Source organism: Herpailurus yagouaroundi, unplaced genomic scaffold, assembly GCF_014898765.1.
Source record: "Herpailurus yagouaroundi ecotype Mexico unplaced genomic scaffold, PumYag 160, whole genome shotgun sequence".
Classification (NCBI taxonomy): Eukaryota; Metazoa; Chordata; class Mammalia; order Carnivora; family Felidae; genus Herpailurus; species Herpailurus yagouaroundi.
The window spans coordinates 19,308,953-19,332,531 of record NW_024412401.1 but is presented as its reverse complement, the minus strand read 5'-3'; the positions used below and the strand labels follow the sequence as shown (position 1 = coordinate 19,332,531).

Below are 23,579 nucleotides of genomic sequence, written 5' to 3'. Positions count from 1 at the left end.
TTGTGTAAATATCTGTATTTAGTTAGTAGTAGTAGTAGTAGTGGTAGAAGTAATATTAGAACATACTTTGAAGAGATGTGCAAAAGCATGGGAAAGCCATGCAAATATATGGAAACAACACTTTGTAAGTAAAGGCCGAAACAGAATTTTCTAAGCTGTATTACAGTAGGGTGGGGACCGAGTCAGGGATGTGGACAACATTAAAAAAAAATTTTTTTTAATGTTTATTTATTTTGAGAGAGAGAGCACAAGCGAGCAACAAGCAGGGGAGGGGCAGAGAGAAGGAGAGACAGAATCCTAAGCAGGCTCTGTGCCATAAGTGCAGAGTCAGTGCGGGGCTCAAACTCATGAACTCTGAGATCATGGACCTGAGCCGAGATCAAGAGTCAGACACTTAACAGACAGCGCTACCCAGGCACCCCTGGACAACATTTTATTTTATTTTTTATTTTTTTATTTATTTATTTTTTTAAATTTGTTTTTCAACGTTTATTTATTTTTGGGGCAGAGAGAGACAGAGCATGAACGGGGGAGGGGCAGAGAAAGAGGGAGACACAGAATCGGAAACAGGCTCCAGGCTCTGAGCCATCAGCCCAGAGCCCGACGCGGGGCTCGAACTCACGGACCGCGAGATCGTGACCTGGCTGAAGTCGGACACTTAACCGACTGCGCCACCCAGGCGCCCCTGGACAACATTTTAAATCACACCCTATGGATGGATTGCTTTCTCATTCTAACATTTGTATGTATCTATCATGATTTGTGCCAGGCTTACTGTCAGTGGTTTGTAACATAAAGGCACCATGTGTAAGTTTGATAATTTCTAATCTATACTGCTGTAGAGTTTGTGATGTTAAAACACCCATTTCCTATTAACATACGCATGCCACACTGCATTAAGGAACAGCAGAGGATTGTATTAACCATAGGGTTGGTTTCTTGGGCAGGTTTATGTTTAGGACTTATTCAAAGAGATAGAAGTACATTTCTCTACTCAAAGAAATAGTTCTTTGTAATGGAAGTACTTGAGACCACTCCCATGTTTGAAGTGATGTCCACCAGGCTTCAGAATGAGGCGTATCTATTCATTAGAGCCTCATTGCCCAAAGTTTTTTACCGTCTGCTGAATACATACTAAAAGTCCGCATTCCCAGAAGGAAAGTAACTGTATGCTATAAACCACATTGTACAAACATTAAAGGCACAGAGTCACTTTTAACTGTTAAGAATGCTGGCAGCCTTTGCCTGGAACATATCAAAAGTCTATGTTCCCAGACACTAGCCAAGAGCCAGTTAAACAAGGTGGCATTTTTGATGGCAGCTATAGTGCTGTGTTAATCTTCTTCTGCAGACCCACTGCAGTGGGTGATAAGGGTTTTTAGATTTGCACATGCTATTCCCATGTTCCTTATAAATCCTGTCTTTTTCCTACATGCTTCTAATATAAAGTCCAAAAATAGATTTATCTAAGATGGAAATACATTAAGTGATGGGTTGGCAAACCTTCACCTAGATTTGTCACCTCTTTTTGCAAATACGGTTTTATTGGAACACAGCCATGACCACTCATTATGTTTTTTTTTTAATGTTTATTTTAGAGAGAGAGCGCGCGCGCAAACATGAGCAGGGGAGCACAGAGAGAGAGGGAGACAGAATTCAAAGCAGGCTTCACGCTGTCAGTGCAAAGCCTGATGTGGGGCTTGAAATCATGAACCACAATACCATGACCTGAGCCGAAATCAAGATTCTGATGCTTAACCAGCTCAGCCACCCAGGCGCCCATTATGTGTTGTCTTAGCACTACTTGCAGTCTATAGAGGGAGAGTTGAGTAGTTGGTAACAGATGGCCTTCACAGCCTAAAATATTTACTACCTGGTTCTTTGCTGAAAAAAATTACCAACTTCTATCATGTATGACTTGAAAATCATGTAGACAAAGGGTAACTTCCTTATAGAAAAGAGTAACTAAAGGGGCGCCTGGGTGGCTCCGTCGGTTGAGCGTCTGTCTTCAGCTTAGGTCATGATCTCGCAGTTTGTGAGTTCAAGCCCCGCGTCGGGCTCTGTGCTGACAGCTCAGAGCGTGGAGCCTGCTTTAGATTCTGTGTCTCCCTCTCTCTGCCCCTTCCCCACTCATGCTCTGTCTCTCTCTGTCTCTAAACATTAAAAAAAAAAGAGTAACTAAAAATCAAGGAGATGAACAACAAAGTAAAAAAATGGTCAACAGGGTATGGTCAGAGTTCATAGGCAAGGTATATTGGAGTGTATGAAATGATGCTTCATCCAACTTATTTTTATTTGCATCTTTTATGCTATTTTCCATTATTCAAATTAGGAAAAGAATCTTGAAGTATTTGTCAAAATTAAGAGTTGTTCTTTGAACCAATAACTCTTCTACAGGTATACTTGCACTTGAGCAAAATGTCTTACATAAAAAACCGTGCATTACAGCATTGTTTTTCATAGCAAGAGTTGGGAAATCTAAAAACCCTTTAATATAGTACTGGTTTTAAAACTTGATGCCTATGTACACTGGATTACTATGTGGCCACAAAAATGAAGTAGCTCTTCACACATTAATGTGGAACAGTTTCTGAAAACTAAATGGTTTGTGAGGAAACTGTATATAATGTATGTGTGTGTGTGTCTGTATACGTTTGTATTTTGAAACAGTGTCTCTGAAGATACTCATATACCTGGGTGCAGTGTCTGCCTTTGTAGACTGAATCTGCAGATAGTGTTGGAAGGGTGATTCATGTTAACATATACACTTTTTTTTTGCTTTCTGGATTTTGTGATATCACATATTAGTTACTGGAAAATAATTTTTAACAATTTAGTTACAAAATTCATAAAGCAACAAAATATAATTCGCTATTCGCTAAAGGCCAGATGTGTGTAGCAACTCCTTGCTTTTCTTATCCACTTTTCAACCAGTATAACTTAACATAAACTGCATCTCCTGTCTGCATAAGAATTTATCTATAAGCCCATACAGTCATCCTTTCCTTTTATCATATGCTAGCTATAATATATCACACACCCCCCACTTAGGGGATTCAGCTAGATGGTTGTTGGGAGAAACCAGTGATAACTACACCCTTTCTTTCTCAGTCATGGCGGAAGAGGGAGCTCTAAGCTCGTGTGCCTAAATAATTGATTGTTGCTTACTTTCCTTCCCTCCCCCTTCACATATTTAATAGACTTCAAATCTCAACCTGAACCATCCCCGGTTCTTAGTCAACTGAGCCAGCGACAGCAGCACCACACTCAGCCCGTTGCTGTTCCTCCTCCTGGGTTGGAGTCCTTTCCTTCCCAGGTGAAACTGCGAGAGTCAACACCCAGGGACAGTACCTCCACTGTGAACAAACTTCTGCAGCTTCCCAGCATGACTGTAGAAAACATTGCTGTGACTGCCCACCAGCCACAGCCTAAACACGTCAAACTACCGAAGCGGCGGATACCCCCAGCTTCTAAGGTGTGTTCTCCATCCAGAAGTCACAATCCCAACAGTGGATATAATTTAACATTTAGCTCAAGGGCTGGGTTAGTAAGCCTCAGAAGAGGTGACGTCATATTTGTTTTTCATGCACATACCTTCCTGCTTTATGAGAATTGGCCATTTCTGAGTGCCTGGGCTAATATTAGAGGGAATGGCTTTTTGTTAGAGACTGTTAATTCAAATTACTGGACCTGGTTCAGAGAATTTGCTGGTCTTGTGTATTTAGCTGTGTCACATAGATAGAGAATAAGTGGTTCTTTGACCAGATGATGCTTTCAGAAGAGGCCCGCTCTCTTCCTCCGCTCACCCACCACCAACTCCCCCTTTCTTCGGCCTTTGCTGTAAGAAGCAGTTGGTGGCATTGATCATTCTGCTGTTAACTTTTAATTTTTCTTTTCTCTTTTTTCTCTTGTCTTTGTTTTTTTTTGCAATATTCTGTTCCTTTTTCCTACTACTGGGCTTCTCACCCCATGTTCCTCAAGTGTGCCTGTAGTGCTTTGGGAAGCCAGTACTCACTGGCTGTATTACAGGCCTCTGGGACTTGGGATCTCTGTTCCTGACGTGATGGCTCTGCTTTTTCAGATCCCAGCTTCTGCAGTGGAAATGCCTGGTTCAGCAGATGTCACAGGATTAAACGTTCAGTTTGGCGCCTTGGAATTTGGAGCAGAACCTTCTCTCTCTGAATTTGGATCAGCTGCCAGCAGTGAAAATAGTAACCAAATTCCCATCAGCTTGTATTCAAAGTCATTAAGGTACACAACTTCCTCTCCGGATTAAGTCCTTTGTTGGCAAAGTAATGGAGTCTAAGAGATCACCTGTTGGAGGCAATACACCATGTGGTGCTGGGTTTGTACAGTCATTATTAGTACCTAATTGCAGAACTTTTCTTCCATAACCCTAAAAAGAACCTTGTGCCTGTTAGCAGTCACTCCCAGTTTCTCCCTCCTCTTTCCCTTTGGCAACTAATCATCTGTCTCCGGATATGCCTATTCCAGATACTTCATATAACAAGGATCATTTATGTTGTAGCATGTGTGCATTTTATTTCTGAATAGTATTTCATTATGCAGATATATCACATTTTGTCTATCCATTCATTAGTTGACGGACATTTGGATTGTTTCCACTTTTCGGCTATTAGGAATCATGCTGCAATGGACATTCATTTAGTTCTTTTTAGTCTCCTTTTAGTTCTTTTGGATTTAGACCTAATAATTGCTAGGTCATATGGTAACCCGTATATTACCTATTTGAAGAACCAGCAAACTTCTTTCATGTGGCTGTAGCATTTTACATTCCTACCAATAATCTATGAGGGATGCAATATTAAAAAAAATTTTTTTTTCCAATGTTTATTTATTTTTGAGAGACAGAGTGAATGGGGGACGGACAGAGATAGAGAGAGGGAGACAGAATCTGAGTCGTCAGCACAGAACCTGACATGTGGCTTGAACCAGCCAATCGCGAGATCATGACCTGAGCTATAGTCGGATGCTTAACCAACTGAGTCACCCAGGCTCCTTGAGGGATGCAATTCTTGTATATCTTTGCCAACTCTTATTTTTCTTCAATTGAATATTTGTTTTATAAGTAGAGAATCCCTGATTTTAGATTTTATTAATTTTTCTGCTCTCTAGTGCTAAAACCTGATGTTTGTTTGGGTTCTCTTTCTACAAGTGGTCCCAGACATCTGGATTCCTTAAAGATTCTTAAGGATTCTTTAAAATGTCCTTCTGCCTGTCATTTAAATTAGGTGGGTCTGCAGCGCCTGGGTGGCTCAGTTAGTTGAGCATCTGGCTCTTGATTTCGGCTCAGGTCATGATCTCACATTTCTTGAGATTTAGTCCCTCATCAGTTCTCTGCTCTGACAGCACCAAGCCTGCTTGGGATTCTCTTTTTCCCCCTCTCTCTGTCCCCCTGCCCCCTCTCAAAATAAACAAACATTTAAAAAATGGTGGGTCTGATTTGGAAATTTGCATCTTTAATACAGTTAAAGAATGTGGTAGTGTAAATGTGTAGGTACAGACATGTTTGTTTATAGTATGACAGTAAAGTGATGAAATAGTTCTACTCAGTGAAACCATGTAACACGACATAAATTTATGTCAAAATCTTTTTATTCTCTAGTGATTCTTTGAATACCTCTCTACCGATGACCAGTGCAGTACAGAACTCCACCTATACAACTTCAGTCATTACCTCCTCCAGTCTGACCAGCTCATCGCTGAGCTCCACTAGTCCAGTAACAACGTCTTCCTCCTATGACCAGAGTTCTGTGCATAACAGAATTGCATACCAAAGCTCTGTGAGTCCATCGGAGTCAGCTCCAGGAACCGTCACGGTAATTGGTCTTTCAAGTTTCTTCTTGTACAAAATCCTATTTAGAGGTCCATGTTTAGTTTGGGAAATGAGGGTTTTAGATGACATTTTCTTTAAGAAATTAGTTAACCTTTTGAATACAATTCTTGTAGTCTGTTGAGTTTTCTAATAGTGGGCATCTGGTGTGAAATCTGCTTTTCAGGTACCCATGCACAGGAATGTGTGAATGGACCTCAGAAACTTAGTATACAGAAAGCATAAGGATATACTCCAAGTTCATAGTATTTTGGATGGGGTGGGGGTGGGGGTACTCTAGTCTTATTTGTAACATTTTAGTTTCCTGTAAGGCAAAGGTGTTCAAACATTACTAGAGCTACTTCAAAGAGTGGACAAGAACATGAAAATAAGGGAAATAGTTGAATTGGCGTAGCAGAAATTTGGGTTCATTTTCTTAAGTTTCCTTCTAAGACTCTCAGGATATATTGTACATCTCAACATAGGAATTTTTTTCCCTCCCTTTCTTTGTTTTCCTTCTTTTATGTTAGATGTTTTCCTTAAATGTCTGGTGATTTCAGGCTGCCTACTTGACACTGAAAGGTTAACTATGGGCTTTGGCTTGTGGGGTAGATAGTGGAATGTGGGCTTTGATGTGGAACAGCATGGGCAGGCCATTTCTTTGGGGGGGGGGTGGGGGCGGGTGGACACACCCCCCATGTGGACACCTCCTTTGTCAGCTCCTTTGACTCGTTCTGTTGAGCTTGTTTAGATTTTCCAGATACTCTTCTTGTCAGTTCCCTATAGGGCCTATGTCTATCTGTCAGTGTCTTAAGAGCCTAGCGGAAAGAGAAGTCTGTTGTCAGAATACTTGTTTTGTCTGTGTTAATCATTTTTGTTAACACTACATCTGACCATGTGTTAACCCTTTTGATGATGTTTAGGGCCTGAGAGAGAAGGTGGGAGGGGGCAGTTAACTTGCTGTGCAAATGGAGAGAGAGGGGAAGGGATCTGGTCTGTGCAGTCTTTAAACAAATCCTTCTACATTTAGCTGTACCTCCACTCCCACTTTCAAAGTTATCTGGTGCAGATAAATACTGAGTTGCTTGGTATGGCTCTTTGATTTAGTTGCCTTATTTTCTGGATTTGCCTAACACTACCTTTGGATTTGGCTTTACCATGTGAACTAAGTCAGTTCCCATTCTGTCTATGCTTTCTAGTCTACAGAAGTTTGTTATCATTGTTTCACCTGTATTTGTCTTACTGGGTTTACATATTTTTTATAAGCCATATACTCTGATCTATCATCTTTAACAAGAGGTTTATTCTTGTATTTTTCAATATGCAACTAACCACATGTAGCAGTTCATTTTATCTATTAAAATTTATGTATTTATCTTGAGAGAGAGCACAAGGGAGAGTCGGTGAGGGGCAGAGATAGAATCCTAAGCAGGGTCTGCACCTGCACAGTGCAGAGCCTGACTTGGGGTTCTAACCCACAAACCGTGAACCGAAACCAAGAGCCAGACACACAACCGACTGGGCCACCCAGGCGTGCCACATGCAGTAGTTCATTTAAGTAAACAGAATTTTAGCTCCTCAGACATACCAACCAAATTTTAGTTTAGTTTAATTTATTTAAGTTTATTTATTTTGAGAGAGACAGAGAGAGGGTGCAAGTGGGGAGGGGCAGAGAGAGGGAGCAGAGAATCTCAAGCAGGCTCCCCACTGTCAGCACGGAGCCAGACACGGGGCTCAAACTCACAAAACAGTGAGATCATGACCTGAACCAAAACCAGGAGTCAGATGCTTAACCAACTAAGCCACCCGGGTGCCCCCTAACCAAATTTTAAATGTTCAGTATCTATGGTGGCTATAATATAGGAACATGCACATGTGCATATAGAATATTCCCTTTATTGCTGAACATTTCCTTGTATAGTATTGGTATAATTTCCAAAAGAGAAATCAGACTCTGTGCTGTCTAAGCTTAAATCCCTATTGTCTGCTCGACTTCTGAATTCCAGCTCTAATTTCACCCGGTATGCTGCTTGCTCAGATCATTACCCACCTCATTCCTTGCTTGACTAGTTGAACTAAGACCCTGCAGACTTTTGATCTCTCATGACCATTTGGCACTTCTTTACTTTTATTCCCACCATTCTTCTGCCTAGAATTACCTCCACCCCAAATAATGTGGCTTCTGTGTTGAATCAGTTTGTCCATTGTTTTTTTGAGAGAGGGAGAGAGTACTAGTTGGGGAAGGCCTCAGGGAGAGAGAGAGAGAGAGAGAGAGAGAGAGAGAATATCTTAGTCTCCACGCCTGGTGGGAGCCTTACACAAGGCTCCATCTCATGACTGTGAGATCATCATCTGAGCTGAAATCAGTAGAGTCTGATGCTTAACCCACCGAGCCACCCAGGTGCCCCCATTGTCTATGCGTGATTTTCAAGGTGGAATAAAATACTCCTAAGGTCTGATGGCTGTTCTTTTCTATTCCCCCTTTTTATTCTTTCTGTATGGTGTGGTTTTGAGAACATTTCTTTGTCACCATTTGTGCTGTTTTGAGGTACATGCTTGGTATCATGTGTGTGAATTTAGTGCATATATGTTTTTAAATTTTTTATTTTGTTTTAAGAGAGAGAGAGAGCGTGCATAAATGGGGGAGAGGCAGAAAGAGAAAGAGAATCTTAAGCAGGCTCCATGCTCAGCGTGGAGCCCAGGGTGGGCCTCGTTCCCATGACCCTGGGATCTTTACCTGAGCTGAAATCAAGAGTTGGATGCTTGACTGAGCCACCCAGGTGCCCCTAGTGCATAGTGAACTCTAGTTTAAGAGAGGCAGAGAGTACAATTTTGATTGCTTTCTAACCTATCTGTATATATACTGGTAAGGTGTATTGTATTTTCCTTTCCCTGACCTCAGTCTTACACTTTAACTCATTTTTTCCCCTCCTTGAAGTTCTAATCTTTTATTGTCTACATTTCTTGTAAATAATCTCAAAAAAAGTTTTTCAGGAAAAAAAACACGTTAGGGACATCTGGGTGGCTCAGCCGAACATCCAACTCTTGTTTTCAGCTCAGGTCATGATCTCACCGTTCTTGGGTTTGAGCCCTGCATCGAGCTCCCTGCTGGCAGTGTGGAGTCTGCTTGATATTTTCTTGCTCTCTCTTTCTCTCTCTGCCCCTCCCCCATGCATGTGCATATGTTCCCTCTTTCTCTCTTTCTGTCTCTCTCTCAAAATAAATAAACTTTAAAAAATGTTTAAAAAAAAGGAAAAAACATTATCAATAACACAACAGGATTTGGGTTAAATGCAGAAGCAACATCGAAAGGCTTGTCTTCTTTCTTTAGTTTAAGTTTTCACATTTGTAAGAAGGAAATCTCTGTCAGCTTCCTTTTCCCATCCAGGGATAGTGTCTGGGCCTTGTAGGCCCCACTATCATTCACCGTATGCTTTGGTCAATGTGTGGAAATTTTCCTTGTGAGGATACCTCCTTTTGTGTGTCTAGTTTCCAATGAAATGCCTTATGGTTAATGCAAACTAATTGTTTTCAGATTCCGCTCTTTTTGGTACTACTACACTCTGCTAACCTGCTGTTGCCCTACCCAGTTAAGAAAAGCCATGTTTCACAGTAACATCTCATTTTATTTGAGAACTATTTTCCATTTAATTTGGAAACTTTTTTTCTTGCCTGAGTGGTACTGAGGAGACCATGTGAGATACAAAGATGTGGTGATTTCAGTATAAGTTCCCGAGTTCTTTGTACTGCTTAATAATTTTTAGGACAGTTTCTTTGCTTCCTGTGATTAGTCTGTCTTGTTACTTCCCTAAATACCCAGTCTGTTTTTCAAAAATGTCAGCTCCTTAGGATTTTTAAAGAATGTGTTAATTACCTCTCCTTTTATTAAGAAACAAAATAAAACAAGCCATCTCCCCCCCCCCACCCCCCGTAATGTTTTTTATTTATTTTGGTGGGGGGAGCAGAGAGAGAGGGAGAGAATCCCAAGCAGGCAGTGTAGAGCCTGATGCAGGCTTACTGTCATGGACTATGAGATCATGACTTGAGCCGAAGTTAAGAATTGGATGCTTAATCCACTGAGCCACCCCAGTGCCCCACATCATTTCTTGATCAATCTATGATTCATGTATTTCTGACTAAATCCCAATAGAAAGTCAGCTAGGTTATCATTTGATTTTTGTGGTATGCTTACTTTCTTTTCTCTTCCTTATAGAATGGACATGGTGGTGGTCGAAGTCAGCAGACTATAGACAGTAAGTATATAAGCTGACTATTCTCATTTTGTGTGGTGGAAATCAAACAAAGAGTATAGCTGCTAATATGATGGGGAAAACAATAGGCTAGTGACTAATTCTGCAAAACTAATCCTTTTGCATTTTTCTGATAGCTACTTCTTATCTGTTGGCATCATTTCTTTGGTAGGGTTTACAAGTTCAGCTAGAGATTCCTGTGAGTAGATTGTTGCTGATGGTATTATGAGAAATGTTAGCTACAGCAAGAAGGAATTGATAGCCTCATATAATTCTGTTTTAGTCAGACCACACCCCAAGTGTAGAGTGTAGCATGGATTTAAAAGATGCTTTGCTTAGAGGCACAGGTTCTGGTGTAGTCAGAGGGCTCTCATTCCAATACTGTAAAGGACTTTTTTTTTTTTTTTTTGCTGTTTGTAAAGGACTTTTAAAGCAGAAATTGGTGTGCTAGTTCAGGAAAGGCATGCTCTTTGCCTTCTGGATTCGATGAGCTATTGTGCGGAAGAGAGATTAAAATGATGCTCTCTGTGAACACTTGGGAAAAAATGGGGATAAGATTCTATTAATTCTAGTAAGCTCAGTGTTCCCTGGAGATGATGGTTGCAGGTAAATCCCTGTTAGGTGCTCTTGGCTTATCTGTGATTGGTTATGATGATTTTCATTCATTTTTCAGTAACACAAATGGGTATCCATTATAGAAGCCAGAAAGACTTTCCTTTTATTTAGGATTTTTGGAATGTGGACATGGGATTTTTTTCAGTCCAAGAGGGGGCCTCAGTTGGAATTGAAATGACACATGTGATTACCCAGAGTTGGTTTTGATATTGCTGGGCTGCCGGAACTGTTTGGAGGTACTTTGGTAGCTCTGAGAACTTGGGATGTCAGAGGACATTCTCATTTCACAAACCTTGGTGGCAAGTTTCCTCTCTGCAGGCTTGAGATTGAGAACATATCAAGGTGTCCTAGATCATTTGGAGATGAGGCTTCGTACCCACAACCCTGAGATCAAGAGTTGCACACTCTACCAACTGAGCCAGCCAGGCGCCCCAATTATTATTTAGAGATTATGAATAAAATCATGAGATATGAAATGTCTGGAAAACATAGCATGCATTTTAGATAGGTTTTTATCTCCATCTGTCTCTCCACTGCCATTCTTTCAGAGGCTTCTTGTGAACTTGTTATAATGTGACCTACGATCTACGTAGGTAGCTTACAAGGTCTGAGTTTTGGGTCAGGGACATCTGTGGTGCTTTTATCTGGCTTCTGTAACAGGTGTCATGTTTGGAATAGACCGTCAGTCAAAAGCAAGTCTCAAGATTGTAAGGACCACTCTTAAGTATGGGTCATGTTCTGTGTTGACCCTGTTGCTACTGTGTTTGTTTTCAAATTGTCTTTTTGAGAGACTAGCATGTTTTCCCTCAGACTCCCAGGGAGTTCTGCAGATGGGTCAAGATTGCTTTTCCTTCCTAACTGGGAAAGACAATGATGCTTTATTTCCAAGCACATATCTGAGTTGTATGTGTGGATAGAACTGAAACTGAGTCTTTCTACAGCTAGGATGGATCACATTTATGATCTTCTGGAAGCCTAATAAGCTCCTTTATGTGCTCTGAGGGTTTGGTTTGTTTGTTTGTTTGTTTGTTTGTTTGTTTACGGAAATGTTCACTATGCATGTGAATGTGAGTGTTGGACAGTGGATTTTAGGCATATGTAACTCTCCACAGTATATGTACCCTGGGCTCTCAACCCCCGTGTGCCCTCAATTGGCTATGAGCTTTCACAAGTCAGCCTGATACAAGCAAAAACCTAACCCTTTGATGGTCTTGCCTACCAGATTTGTACCATCATCCTTTGTTGAGCCTTTTCAGAAAAATTTGCCTCCTAGCCTGTTGCTCTTTGTGGGTGCAGCTCTGGGTCAGGTTCCTTTAGTTAGGAGAAGTATATCCATGGCATAGGCTAGTTGATGATTATAAAGCTGTCATTTCCTATTCTCTGCCAAATCCTGTTCGTCTTACCTTCACATGTCATTTTTATTAGTTATATCTGACAGAAAATGCTTGGGCATTTTCCCTGGGGAATGTAACTTTGTATGTGTCTCAAACCGACCCTGACCTGTCACAAGATATTGAACATATTGTACATACTTACAGATGGTTCTGGAGCTAAACCGATATGTTTCTTACAGCTACTTCATCCGTTCCAGCTCCAAAGACAACGGACCCTCCCTCTGCCCTCCCATCTGTGGGCTCACTGCCCAGCACCACTTCCTGCACTACGCTTCTACCCTCTGCATCCCAGCACACTGCCACTTTGCCCTCCATGTCCCAGCCTGGTGACCTGTCCAGCAGCCCCCTCTCTCAGCTTAGCAGGTATGGGGAAAATATGAGCTCACAGTGAGAGGCACAATGGTGCGAAGTCCTTAACCCTTATAGAAAGCTCTTTCAACGAACAAAACTCCTGTTGCCTCTAGCATGATGTCCTGGCCTTTTGTAGTAATGTTTTAGCTCATTCATTTTGGCTGGACGCTATCTCAGAAGCATCAGCAGCTGTGTAACAACATGTAATGCCCCTGCTGTCACAGAGCACTGGGGTCCCTGGGAATGGTGGAGCTAGGGTGTTGCTGCTGCCACTTTTCCTCCACCTCTCAGGAGTGTGCCCTGAACCTGGCCTGGCCTTTCCCACTCTGGGCTCGAGTCACAGTGATGTGAAGTGAGAATGATGTTTTTTGTTTGTTTTTGTTTTTTAAATGTTTATTTTTGAGAGAGAGAGAGAGAGAGAGAGAGCGAGAGAGCATGCGCATGCGTGCAAGCAGGAGAGGGGGCAGAGAGAGGGCAAGACACAGAATCCAAAGCAGGCTCCAGACTCTGAGCCATCAGCACAGAGCCCGACGTGGCGCTCGAACTTGCAGGCTGTGAGATCATGACCTGAGCTAAAGTCAGATGCCCAACCGACTCAGCCACCCAAGTTCCCCGGGAATGATGTTTGGTTTCTGAGCAGGTCTTTTACTTGCTCCTGTTGTGGCTTCAGAGATTCAATTACTAGAATAGGATGTAGGAGAATGGGTTTTGTTTGGTCCTCATCCTATATCTTTGGAGTATGCCTCTTTCCCTCTTTAGCCAGGAATAAAAGTGTTTGATTTGAATTCTGGATTTGATGGGAAGTCGGGCTCTGGCTCTGTCACGTGGGGTTGAACATAGGAACTTTCTTTCCTTGCATACAGTTGAAATGGGTGTCTCCATGACTGGCAGTGTTAGTGCACTCCTGTTCTAACTTTTTATGGTGTAAAGCGCAAATGATTTTAGTTGACTGAAGTTGTCCCTGAAGCCTTCCCAGGCCAGGGTGTCCCAGATCCTCATGGTGAATGACCCTTTAGATCATTTCTAAACATCAGAAAACCTGTTCTGGTCCCCAAGGTGATGAGAAATGAGGGATGTGAAGCTGGGGCTACCCTTGGAGGGATGGGGCAAGCTTATATCTGGCCCACCTGGACATGTGGGCCTCTCCTGTGGGTTGACTCAGTGTGGTGGACATGTGGTGCTCTGTTTTGTCTTCTAGTTCCCTCTCCAGCCATCAGAGCAGCCTCTCCTCTGCACATGCGGCACTCTCCTCCAGCGCGTCACACACAGTAAGTGTCCTCTGGGCTCCCTCATCGCCTTCCCTGCTCAGCGAACTCGAGCGCAGAACTTAGTCACGTGGTGATTGGAGTTTAGTCACTTGCAGGTGGGGTTTTAATATGTGTGTTTTGAATGTCTGAAATAACCTCAAATTCCTCAGGTGTGTTATCTCAATCTAGGTATGTGGTTTGAGCTGTTGCTTTTCTTAAGCACCACAGAGAACATCTTGATTCTTAAATTGGGACTTCCATGAAGGATTTGCCTCTCCAGAGCTGATCTGTGATGGGCAGGGCTCTTGGGGTGGATTTGTTCCTGAGCATTTACTGAGCTCCCTGTTTGTTAGGGGAGACTTTTGGACCTAGTCTGGGATTGGTCATGTTGAGGTATTTGCAGACTTTTTTGAGGAAAAAGGCTCATTGCAAGGAAAGTAGGCTCATTGCTAACTTCAGCTTGGACTCCACCAAAAGTCACGTTGAATCAAGAGCATTGTTCTAGATAACCTTCTGTTACTTTGTAAATGCCATTGTAGAGAGAATGCTTAGAGGAAAAAGAGCTCATGTGAGGACTAGCCATCTTTTGGCACATGCATCTCTCTCTCTCGCTCTCTCTCTCTCTCTGTCTGTCTGTCTGTCTGACAGTCCTGGCTCTTAGCCCAGTCAGTGGAACCACATTTCAGTTTGTTGGTGGTCATGAGGACTTTCCTTTTTGTGGCTTAGGTATTCTTTCCACTTAACTCATGCCATTGCAGACCACCTTCCCCAGCTCAGAGGCAGACTTTGAAGAGGGAAGTCTGGGGTATGGAGGGCAGGAATGGAAGTATAAGTGGGGTGCCAGCTGGCGAGGGTCCTGATGTGTCAAGGAGCAACCCTAGGTGACGGTTATTGAAGTGTGGCTTCTTGAGGTGGTTTCTTGGCAGCAGTTTCAATGGTGGGTGTGTGTAGCTTGTGGTGAGCAGAAGAACGAACGTTGCTGAAATGGTGAGGAGGCAGGGTGGTGGTGGGGTGTTTAACTCAAGGCTAGGGGACACTGGAGCTTAGGGGTCTACAAGAGGTACCTAGATTGACCACGAAGTCCCTCACTGGGAGATAAGAGAGAGGTCTCCAAACAGGGAAGGACATTTGGGGTACAGATCAGTAGGAGTTGTTATAAATCAGGGAAATTTGTTTCCTCTGACGAGGTCATTTGCTGCAGAATGGGATGATGGTGAAGGGTTGGCTCTATCCTTCCATTAGGAAGTGACTATCATCGAGCTTTTCAAACTCGTTTTCCTAGTGAAATTTTGGACATAATTCTTTGTCATAAAACACATAGATCACCATATTTAAAGCAGAGTGTAACTGCGGAGTAAGTGCCTGTACCCCTGTTTGGCCGATGGGAGCTGTGAGTGGTCCCTGCTTCCCTGGCCCTGGTGCGTTGGAGCCAGTGCTCTTGCTCCCATGGATTAGCTGTACTCTGTGTTTTAGTATGAAACTCCAAATCCTGTAGCCCAAATAGCCACAACCAGAATTGCCCCATCAGGGAGTCCCATACTCTGTCAGGTGACACAATTGCCACATTGCTAATATAATAATGAATAGTATGAAGAGATACATACTGAAATGTTTTTCTGTATTTATTCTGCTAGGTCCTGCCCCTTTTCCTACTCTTTTCTTGACCCACTGGAGTTGGATTTTTTTTAACCCATGAAATGGGAAATTCATATGCAAAGTCCTTTTCCCCCTACCTCTTGCCCTTTTTCATTAATAACATAAATGGGAGTATTCCCTACATAGTATCCTTCAGTGTTTTCCCCATTAACAGTGCATCTTTGAGATGTTTGTGTTGAAACCTAGATTCTTTCTTTTTCCATAGCTCTACGGCACCACATTACTCCCTCAGTCTTTTAGTGATGGAGCTTCAGGGCCATTTTCTGTCTTGAATACAAAACAGTATTGCATTCGATAACCTTCTACACATACTGCTTCACATGTATAGCTATATCCTGGAAGTCGAATTCCCAGGCATTTGACTTTGTTTGGTTTTGTTTTTTTGTTTTTTGTTTTTTTTTTTTTTTTGAGAGAGTGAGAGTGGGGGAGGGGCAGAGAGAGAGAGAGAAGGAAGGAAGGAATCTTAAAGCGGGTTCCATTCCCAGTGCCAAGCCCTACACAGAGCTCGATCCCATGACCTACGTGGGCTCAATCTCAGGACCGTGCGATCATGACCTGAGTCGAAATCAAGAGTCAGGAAGCTTAACCCACTGAACTCCCCAGACGCCCCCCAGGCATTTAACATTTTATACAAATTGCCAAATTGCTCTGTACAGTGATTTTAACCTATTTACCTCTTACTGGTAATGAATGAAATGTACTATTTCCCCACTGCCTCCTGAAATCATGTTATCAAATATTTTTATGTTTCCAGTGTGTTAATTCAAAAAATGGCCTGTCAGTGCAGTTTTTTTCCCCCCCAGTTAATTTCTATTTATTTTGAGAAAGAAATAGCGAATGGGGGAGGAGCAGAGAGAGAAGAAGACAGAATCCCAAGCAGGCTCCAAGTTGTCAGCTTAGAGCCCAATGCAGTGCTCAAACCCATGAACTGTGAGATCATGACCTGAGCAAAAATCAAGCATCAAGACACTTAACTGACTCAGCCACCCAGGTGCCCCTGTCAGTACAGTTTTTAACTGAGTGAGCTTGAACATCATCTTTCATATATTAGAAAGCCATTTAATTTCCTTTTCAGTGAGCTCTTCATATTGTTCATTTTTCTGTCAGGTCCTTGGTGTCTGTTTCTAGGAACCCCTGTTCAGGAAACTAGTAAGTAGCCCTTTGTGATGGGAGGTGCACATACTTTTCCCAGGTTTGTCATTTCATTTTTGACTTTTGTATAGTCAGATACATCAGTCTTTTCATAGTTGTTATAAGTTGGTCTTTCCCACTTGAAGGTTATAAAGGAAATCTCAGGGTTTTCTCTTGCCCTTCGTGTCCTTATGGAAGGTTTGGTGCAGCTGTGCTTTTCTGGGCTCTTTCTGAGGAGCTGGCTGCACCGCCCCATTGGAGACACTGTGCGAGCAGTTTAAATGGAGGGGAAGCCATTTATGCCAGCCCTTTGTGGCTCTTGCAGATTTGAGAGGTGAGGAACAGAGACAGGAGCCCAGTCAGGTTCAGTTGGAGGTAGGAAAGGCTTGCTGGATGAGTTCCTTTCAGCAAGTTAAGAACTAGTTTTTTAGCAAGCTGCTTTTCTCTCCCCAGACTAGGGAATAGTAATTTTTTGTCCTGTGGTTAAGAGAGCTTTCAGTTCTATGACCGGTGATACCTAGGCACAGTGGTCAGAGCTGTTCCTCATTCTGCAGCAGGTGGTCAGCTTGGCTGTGTGCAAACGACTGTGGAGCAGGTGCTGGGGCTGTCCTTACCCTGCTTCTGTCAGTCTAGGCTGAGGGGGTGGAGTCCTGGGGTGTTCCAGGAGACCACGGTTTTAGCTGTCTTTACCTTGCTGAACTGATTCTGGATGTCAGGGCTCTAAGATCAGTGCTCAGATGGGTAGGGCAGCCTGTGAGGCTGGGACCTACACAGAAGTGTCTGTGTGGTGGAAAGCACGGTGCATGGTTGTCCCCCTTCTGGGATTTCTTATTCCTGAGGCTTCTCCAGGAGTTTTCAGACTACTGTTTTCTGCACACGTTCTGGTTTGGAGGCTGGTCTCAGTATTACAGAGCCAATTCTTCCCTCTTTGGGCCTTGTTTTGCCCACCCAGATGTATCTTTTCCACCCACTCCCCACACAGCCCTTAAAGCCCTTTCTGGTACCTTGTTCCTTCCTGGAGCTGAGCAGCAGGGCAGGCTTCCTAGAATTCTGCAGAGCTTTTGTGGGTTTCACCCTTCTTTCCTAGGTGGATCCTGTCAAACGGGCAGAAGCACAGGCCATGCTCTTCTAGGTAGGTCCTGGTGGCCTGCACAGTGCTCCCAGGTTCTGGAGCAAAGGGCTCCCTGTGACTTCCTTATCAGAGTAGTTAGGAAGCCCAGTAGAAGGCAGCTATTCCCAGACCTCTCTGACTTGGGCTGGGCTGCCTGTGATGCCGTTGTTCTCAAATATTAGTCTCTCCTGAGACCACTTTTCTGTGAGGTGCGTTCTCACCTCACAGTCAGATGGTCTTAGTTCATATGTGGTTTAGGTGGAGTTTCTGTGCCTTATTTCAGATACCTTAGCTTGAGCAACTTTAACAATTTTTAAGAGGGTGTTGCTCACAAAGCTCAATTTCAGTAGCTTGATATTCAGCTTATGAGTTGTGTCCTGATGGCCTCCTCTAGCTGCAGTGTGGGGGCCCACATTGAGCACCAAGCACGGAGCCCCTCACACTGGTCTTCAGAGTGCAGGCCCCAGTGCCAGACCAGGTTCTCCTGCACTCTTGTGTTTTACCCCCAGATCCATGTGTCCTGGCTTTTTTGTTTTGCCAGCATGCCAGCGTGGAGAGCACCCCTTCCCTCCAGTCCTCAGCCACCTTCTCAACGGCAGCAACCTCTGCCTCGGGTGCCACGTCCTCAGGGCTCAGCCTGCCGAGCAGCATGAACACAGTGAACAGCCTCTGCCTGGGTGGGACCACTGTGAGTGCCCCCAGCAGCAGTACCAGGGCCACGCCCTTGGTGACCTCAGGTGTGTGCTCTACAGACTTTTCCTATCCCCTGCCCCTAGAAGATGCACTTTCCACATCCCAGGCTTCCCAGGGAGGATGCCAAGAGGTGGCTGCAAGGCATTCTGGGTAGTTAAAAGCCTAGGAACATCCTGGTCTCCCTCCAGCCCTGCCATTGCTCCCTTGTCCTCTTTGTTCCACTGACCTCTTGAGGCCCAGTCCTTCCAGCGATGATGTGGGATGGGTAAAATCAGTCTTCTGGGTAGACTCCCCCCTGGGCAGGATTCCTGGTAGCCTTTTTGCTTCTAGCTCCCCTGTCTTTTCTATCCTCACTCTTTCCTGGAGCTGAGATGGCCTGGTGACATGGAGGGACCAGGGAACAGCTATCTTGGGCTCCTTGTGGCCACTTAGTATGATTGATTGCTAATCAGCCAGACCTAGGCGGTCTGTGTGGGCCAAGCAAACTGTGGTTTGGTAGAAACTGCTAAAAGCTACCTTTGACACAGCCTGTCCCCCTCTCCTGGGACCGCTCAGCCTTCCTTCTGTTCTGAGGAGGCAGATCATCCTTATGTGCAGGTTTGCTCGGTGCAGAGTGATGGTCAGGAGTGTGGAGGGGTGGTGTTTTCTGTCTGGGCATGGATACCCTCTGATGTGGAAAGAGACTGAATGTGGTATCACGAGCTTTCGGTCTCCCCCACTTCCTGGCACAGCCCTCTGTATTTTTCAGCTGCTGCCCTCCCCTCTCGCAGTGGCCCCATGGGGGGCAGCACTATGACAGTGAGCTCAACTCCCCCACCCCCCACAGTAGCTGAGGCATCTCATTCTTTGTGGTGGCGTCTTCACTCCTGTGATTTTTGCTTTTACAGGCAAAGCACCCCCTAACCTGCCCCAGGGAGTACCTCCCCTGCTGCACAACCAGTACCTCGTGGGCCCGGGAGGACTGCTTCCTGCCTATCCCGTGAGTGCATGGTTATAGCTCCTGGCTGCCTGATTCCTTTGGCCTTAGCGGCTGACACCTGGCAGAACCTGGTGAGGTGGGCCTTGGGTTGCTGCAGCTCCTTCCCTGCTATTTCTCTCTCATCTAGTCTCCAAGGAAAGGTGTCTTTCCACAGCAGATGATCTGGTTCCCCTTCCAGAATATGTCCTAGCTCCTCAACCTGTTTTGGGCCCCCATATGGGTCTGGGCTTCCCAGGGGATGGGATGTGAACCCTAACACCCTTTTTGGTTCTCATACAGATCTATGGCTATGATGAGCTCCAGATGCTACAGTCACGGCTGCCAATGGTGAGTGGGATGTAGCAGGGGATGGGGGGCTTTAGGCTCTTTCACAGGTCCTCCCTCCCTAGGCCTTCACTGCCACCTGCTGAGAAAGCTGCTTGCATCTGGGGGTGGTGCCTAGTGCCACTGTCGCTTGGGCATGAGTGTCCTGTGCTTACTGCGTGGGAACTTGAAAACCATTGGGACCTTGGGTCCCAGTAGGCAGTGTCTCCTACTGAATGTGAGTCCTTCTCTTCCTTCATCTCCCCCCAGCTCCCCCTAACTCTTTTTAAAAAGATAAAACATATGACACAAGGTGGGGGTGCTTGACTGCCTCTAGAGTTTTTATCAAGTCCTCCTCTTAGAAGTGCCTCTTAAGTGGCCATCAGTGATGCTTTGTGATAGCAGCTTTGCTTGTCTGTCCCCAGCTGAATCACCCACTGGAGCTGACACTCTCTAAGGGCCTGTGTGGGTCTGACCTGCCATCACTGCTTGCTTGTAAGAATACTGGCCCCAGGATGTCCCTGGTTGCTGCAGCCTCACTCTGAGGCCAGGGCAGTTTCTTGAATGTGACCTTCACTCCCAGGATGAGGTTCCTGGCCTTTTGGCACATCACCACAGTGGGGCAGGTGTTCCCTGACTGACCAGCCTACAGGCTGCAGTGGTGCCTCTCCCTCCTTGGTCTGGCATTTCCCAGACTCCTGAGAATTTTCAGCAGCCTAGGGCGCCTTTTACATTGTTGGGAAGTAGAAAGTTATGCAGATGCCTCTGCTGAATGTGGTGTTTCCTGTTCCCTGAGGAGGAGGTTTTTCCCCAGTGAGGTGTCCTTTCTCAGCCTCTTCCCCACTGGACTGCCTCCTGCTCTACCTGCCCACAAAGAGCTCAGGGTCCTGCAGGTGTCTCCTCCACCTCCCAGGCCTGGTGGATGAAGCTTCTGTCTTTCAGGAGAATGCTTCTCCGGCTTCTGAAGTATTTCCGGAGGTGGAGTTGGGATAGCTGGGCAGCTCTTCCGCTTGGGTGCAAACCAGCAGTCCATCACACTGCTGCCCAAGGGCCTGCTGGACTCTCCAGCTGCTGCCTGTGTCCTCGAAGGACCCAGAAAGGGTGTTGAAGACGTGATAGCAGATTTCTAAGGTGGTCAACAGAACTTAGGGTGTCTGGGGGTTGCCTGAGGCCTAGGACTTTGCAGAGGAGCTAGAAGTGGCCCTGGCCCCCTTACAGCCATCTGACCCAGGATCTCCAGGCATCAGAGGTGGAATATAAGAGGGTGTCGTGGTGGAGTCCTTAGAAGTGTGTCATTGGGATCCCAGCTCTGGGATCCTGCCTCGTAGTCTTTGTATCATTTTGTGCCTTAAAAGAAATCCCCTCTGAGCCTACTTTTGAGATACGTTGTGTTCACTTTCCCCTTTGTTCATTTATTAGCCTCTGGTACTTTTGTGTCTAGTTCCAGCCTTTGGTTTTTCTTTTTTCTTTGAAAGAGCTCCCCCTCCTGGGCTTTCTCTAGGCCTGCCTCCAGTTGTGACTTGCTAGGTCTCTGACTTCCCGGTCCTGCCTCCTTCTGGGGTTCAGGGCTGAGGAAGCTATGGGTTTCCTGAAAGTTAGGTGGAGAGGAGGCCGAAGGAGGATGTAAGTGTCATTCCTTGCCAGGATGGCTCCCATCTGGTTGTGACCAGGCACTGTTGGCCACAAAGAAAGCAGGAAGGCTTTCCTCTGAGGTTTAGGGGCCAGGGTACAATATGTCTAGGACTGGCAAAGCCCTGGGTGGCGAATAAGGGCCAGGTCAGACCTCCCCTTCTCCATAGAGCTCCAATGTTTTGTGCTCTTGGCATCTACACTTGCCCCAACTCCTCTGTTTTCAGTGCTGTCAGGACGGAGTGGGTGGTGAGGGGCCAATTCAGGACCTTATCTGGGATCTTTTGTACCTGTACTTACCTGGCTTTACGGTTCTGACCCCTGTTAAACCGTCAGATAGCTCCTCTCCTGCTGGTTCCTTTTCAGGGTGCTTTCCTAGCTCCTCATAGAATCTGTCACATAGGAAAAGCCACTTGAGTTTGCCGGTGGCATTTACCAGCTTCCATCTGTGCTGTAAATTACACGTGAGATTGGGCCTCCAGTGGCTCTGCCTGGTGAAGGCTGACAGCCTTGTCAGTGTGTCTGCACACTTGTGGCTGCCACATTGCACAACTCCGAAGGACACCATTTACTTTGAATTCTCTTTGAGTGCTGCCCTCTGGAGGTATGCATGTGTTGCTGCAGTCTGGCCTGTCCGCGGAGCATGGCATTGCCTGGATGGCCTGTGCTGCCTGCTTGCCCTGCTCTCCTGGGCCTGGGACAAGGCCATTCTGCTGATCGAGCCTCCCTGGTCTCTCCTAGGATTACTATGGAATTCCCTTCGCTACACCCACAGCTTTGGCCAGCCGAGATGGGAGCCTAGCTAATAACCCGTATTCAGGTTAGTCTGTTCAGGGGGTGGGGAGTGGGGCATGGGACTGTAGCTAATCCTAGGAATCTGGAAGCAGAAGCAGAAGGGCTCAGAGAGGCCTGTGAGCTTCCTGTTGTTGAGGTGGCAGCCAGACCTGTTCCTGTTTGCAGGAGACAGTCTGGCTTTTTTCCTGGTTGGATAAGGAGGGAGTGGGGGCAGTGATTGGAGTTCATGATTCCTCTTCTCCTAGGTGATGTCACCAAGTTTGGCCGAGGTGACTCTGCATCCCCCGCGCCCCCCACCACGCTGGCTCAGCCTCAGCAGAGCCAATCCCAAGCCCACCACACAGCCCAGCAGCCCTTTCTGAATCCTGCGCTGCCACCCGGCTACAGCTACACTGGCCTCCCCTACTACACAGGCGTGCCTAGTGCCTTCCAGTATGGGCCCACCATGTTTGTGAGTATTTGTGTGTGTGGGTGGTGGTGGTGGTAGTATTCCAGCTCTGGGGAGAAGCAGGGAGAGAGGGACATGACCCTACTCAGTCTCACTTGGCCTTCAGGAATGTTTTAGGCTGAAGCCAAAGCTACTTTCCCGTCTATTTTTATAGCTGCTAGCACGTGTTGTACTAGTGACCACAGACAGGTCCCTTGTGGTTGTGCTACCTGCTGCCTAGGGCTAATAAGCTGGTGGGTACCTGACCTGCTCCCCCTGCCCTGGTCCTTCACTGATACCTCTCCTGCTTCCCCACCAGGTCCCTCCCGCCTCAGCCAAGCAGCATGGTGTGAACCTCAGCACCCCCACCACCCCTTTCCAGCAGGCCAGTGGTTATGGCCAGCACAGCTACAGCACAGGTGAGGGGTGCTCCCAGCACGGAGAGCTGCAGATGGGACAGGCTTGCCTAGCTCACACGTACCTCTTGTACCCTGCCACGCTAGGTTATGATGACCTGACCCAGGGGACAGCAGCGGGAGACTACACCAAGGGTGGCTATGGTGGATCATCGCAGGCACAAAACAAGTCTGCAGGTTCTGGGCCTGGCAAAGGTAGCGTCTACCCCTCCTTTCCAGGATTGAGGCCCAGAGTAGTTGTCTTCTACTGACTCTTTCTCAGGCAAGGCTGTCCCAGAGAGTCCTTGGAGGTGTGGGGGAGGCTAGAGCCTGGGCCCTATTGGTGTGAAAAACAACTGCTTTCCCTCCTAGGAGTGTCTGTGTCTTCAAGCACCACCGGCCTGCCTGATATGACTGGCTCGGTCTACAGCAAGACTCAGGTGAGGGGAAGGATTCAGGTGGACAAGGGGGTGGGTGGGAGGTACAGCCCGAGCTGGCCCTTACCGTTGTTTCTTTACCCTGCAGACTTTTGATAAGCAGGGATTTCATGCAGGGACTCCTCCACCGTTCAGCCTGCCCTCGGCCTTGGGCTCCACCGGGCCCCTGGCTGCTGGAGCAGCCCCTGGTTATGCGCCCCCACCGTTCTTACACATTCTGCCTGCCCACCAGCAGCCTCACTCACAGCTGCTCCACCACCACCTTCCACAGGATGCCCAGGTGAGCCCAGTGATGGAGGCAGCCAACCTGCCCTGGACTGGGGGTTCTGTTCC

The 23,579-nt window shown here is 45.9% G+C and overlaps 1 protein-coding gene and 1 non-coding gene across 7 annotated transcripts in view; both read left to right on the top strand.

Moving 5' to 3' along the window:
- The window catches only part of UBAP2 (ubiquitin associated protein 2), a 111,261-nt gene that overhangs the window by 86,658 nt on the left and 1,024 nt on the right, over positions 1 to 23,579 (top strand). For 5 of the 6 annotated variants that reach the window (XM_040481481.1, XM_040481480.1, XM_040481479.1 and 2 more), the window contains 15 exons: positions 3,201 to 3,475; positions 4,082 to 4,251; positions 5,627 to 5,840; positions 10,047 to 10,086; positions 12,272 to 12,455; positions 13,642 to 13,711; positions 18,130 to 18,325; positions 19,169 to 19,260; positions 19,540 to 19,587; positions 21,934 to 22,012; positions 22,233 to 22,438; positions 22,734 to 22,833; positions 22,918 to 23,025; positions 23,182 to 23,249; positions 23,335 to 23,526. In XM_040481481.1, the coding sequence (XP_040337415.1) occupies positions 3,201 to 3,475; positions 4,082 to 4,251; positions 5,627 to 5,840; positions 10,047 to 10,086; positions 12,272 to 12,455; positions 13,642 to 13,711; positions 18,130 to 18,325; positions 19,169 to 19,260; positions 19,540 to 19,587; positions 21,934 to 22,012; positions 22,233 to 22,438; positions 22,734 to 22,833; positions 22,918 to 23,025; positions 23,182 to 23,249; positions 23,335 to 23,526 (2,042 nt within the window). The remainder of the gene's footprint in view (positions 1 to 3,200; positions 3,476 to 4,081; positions 4,252 to 5,626; positions 5,841 to 10,046; positions 10,087 to 12,271; positions 12,456 to 13,641; positions 13,712 to 18,129; positions 18,326 to 19,168; positions 19,261 to 19,539; positions 19,588 to 21,933; positions 22,013 to 22,232; positions 22,439 to 22,733; positions 22,834 to 22,917; positions 23,026 to 23,181; positions 23,250 to 23,334; positions 23,527 to 23,579) is intronic. The other variant, XM_040481482.1, reaches the window with a different exon arrangement.
- LOC121035229 (small nucleolar RNA SNORD121A) lies at positions 11,557 to 11,639 on the top strand. Its single transcript, XR_005792813.1, has one exon. It is a non-coding gene; the product is annotated as a small nucleolar RNA SNORD121A (small nucleolar RNA).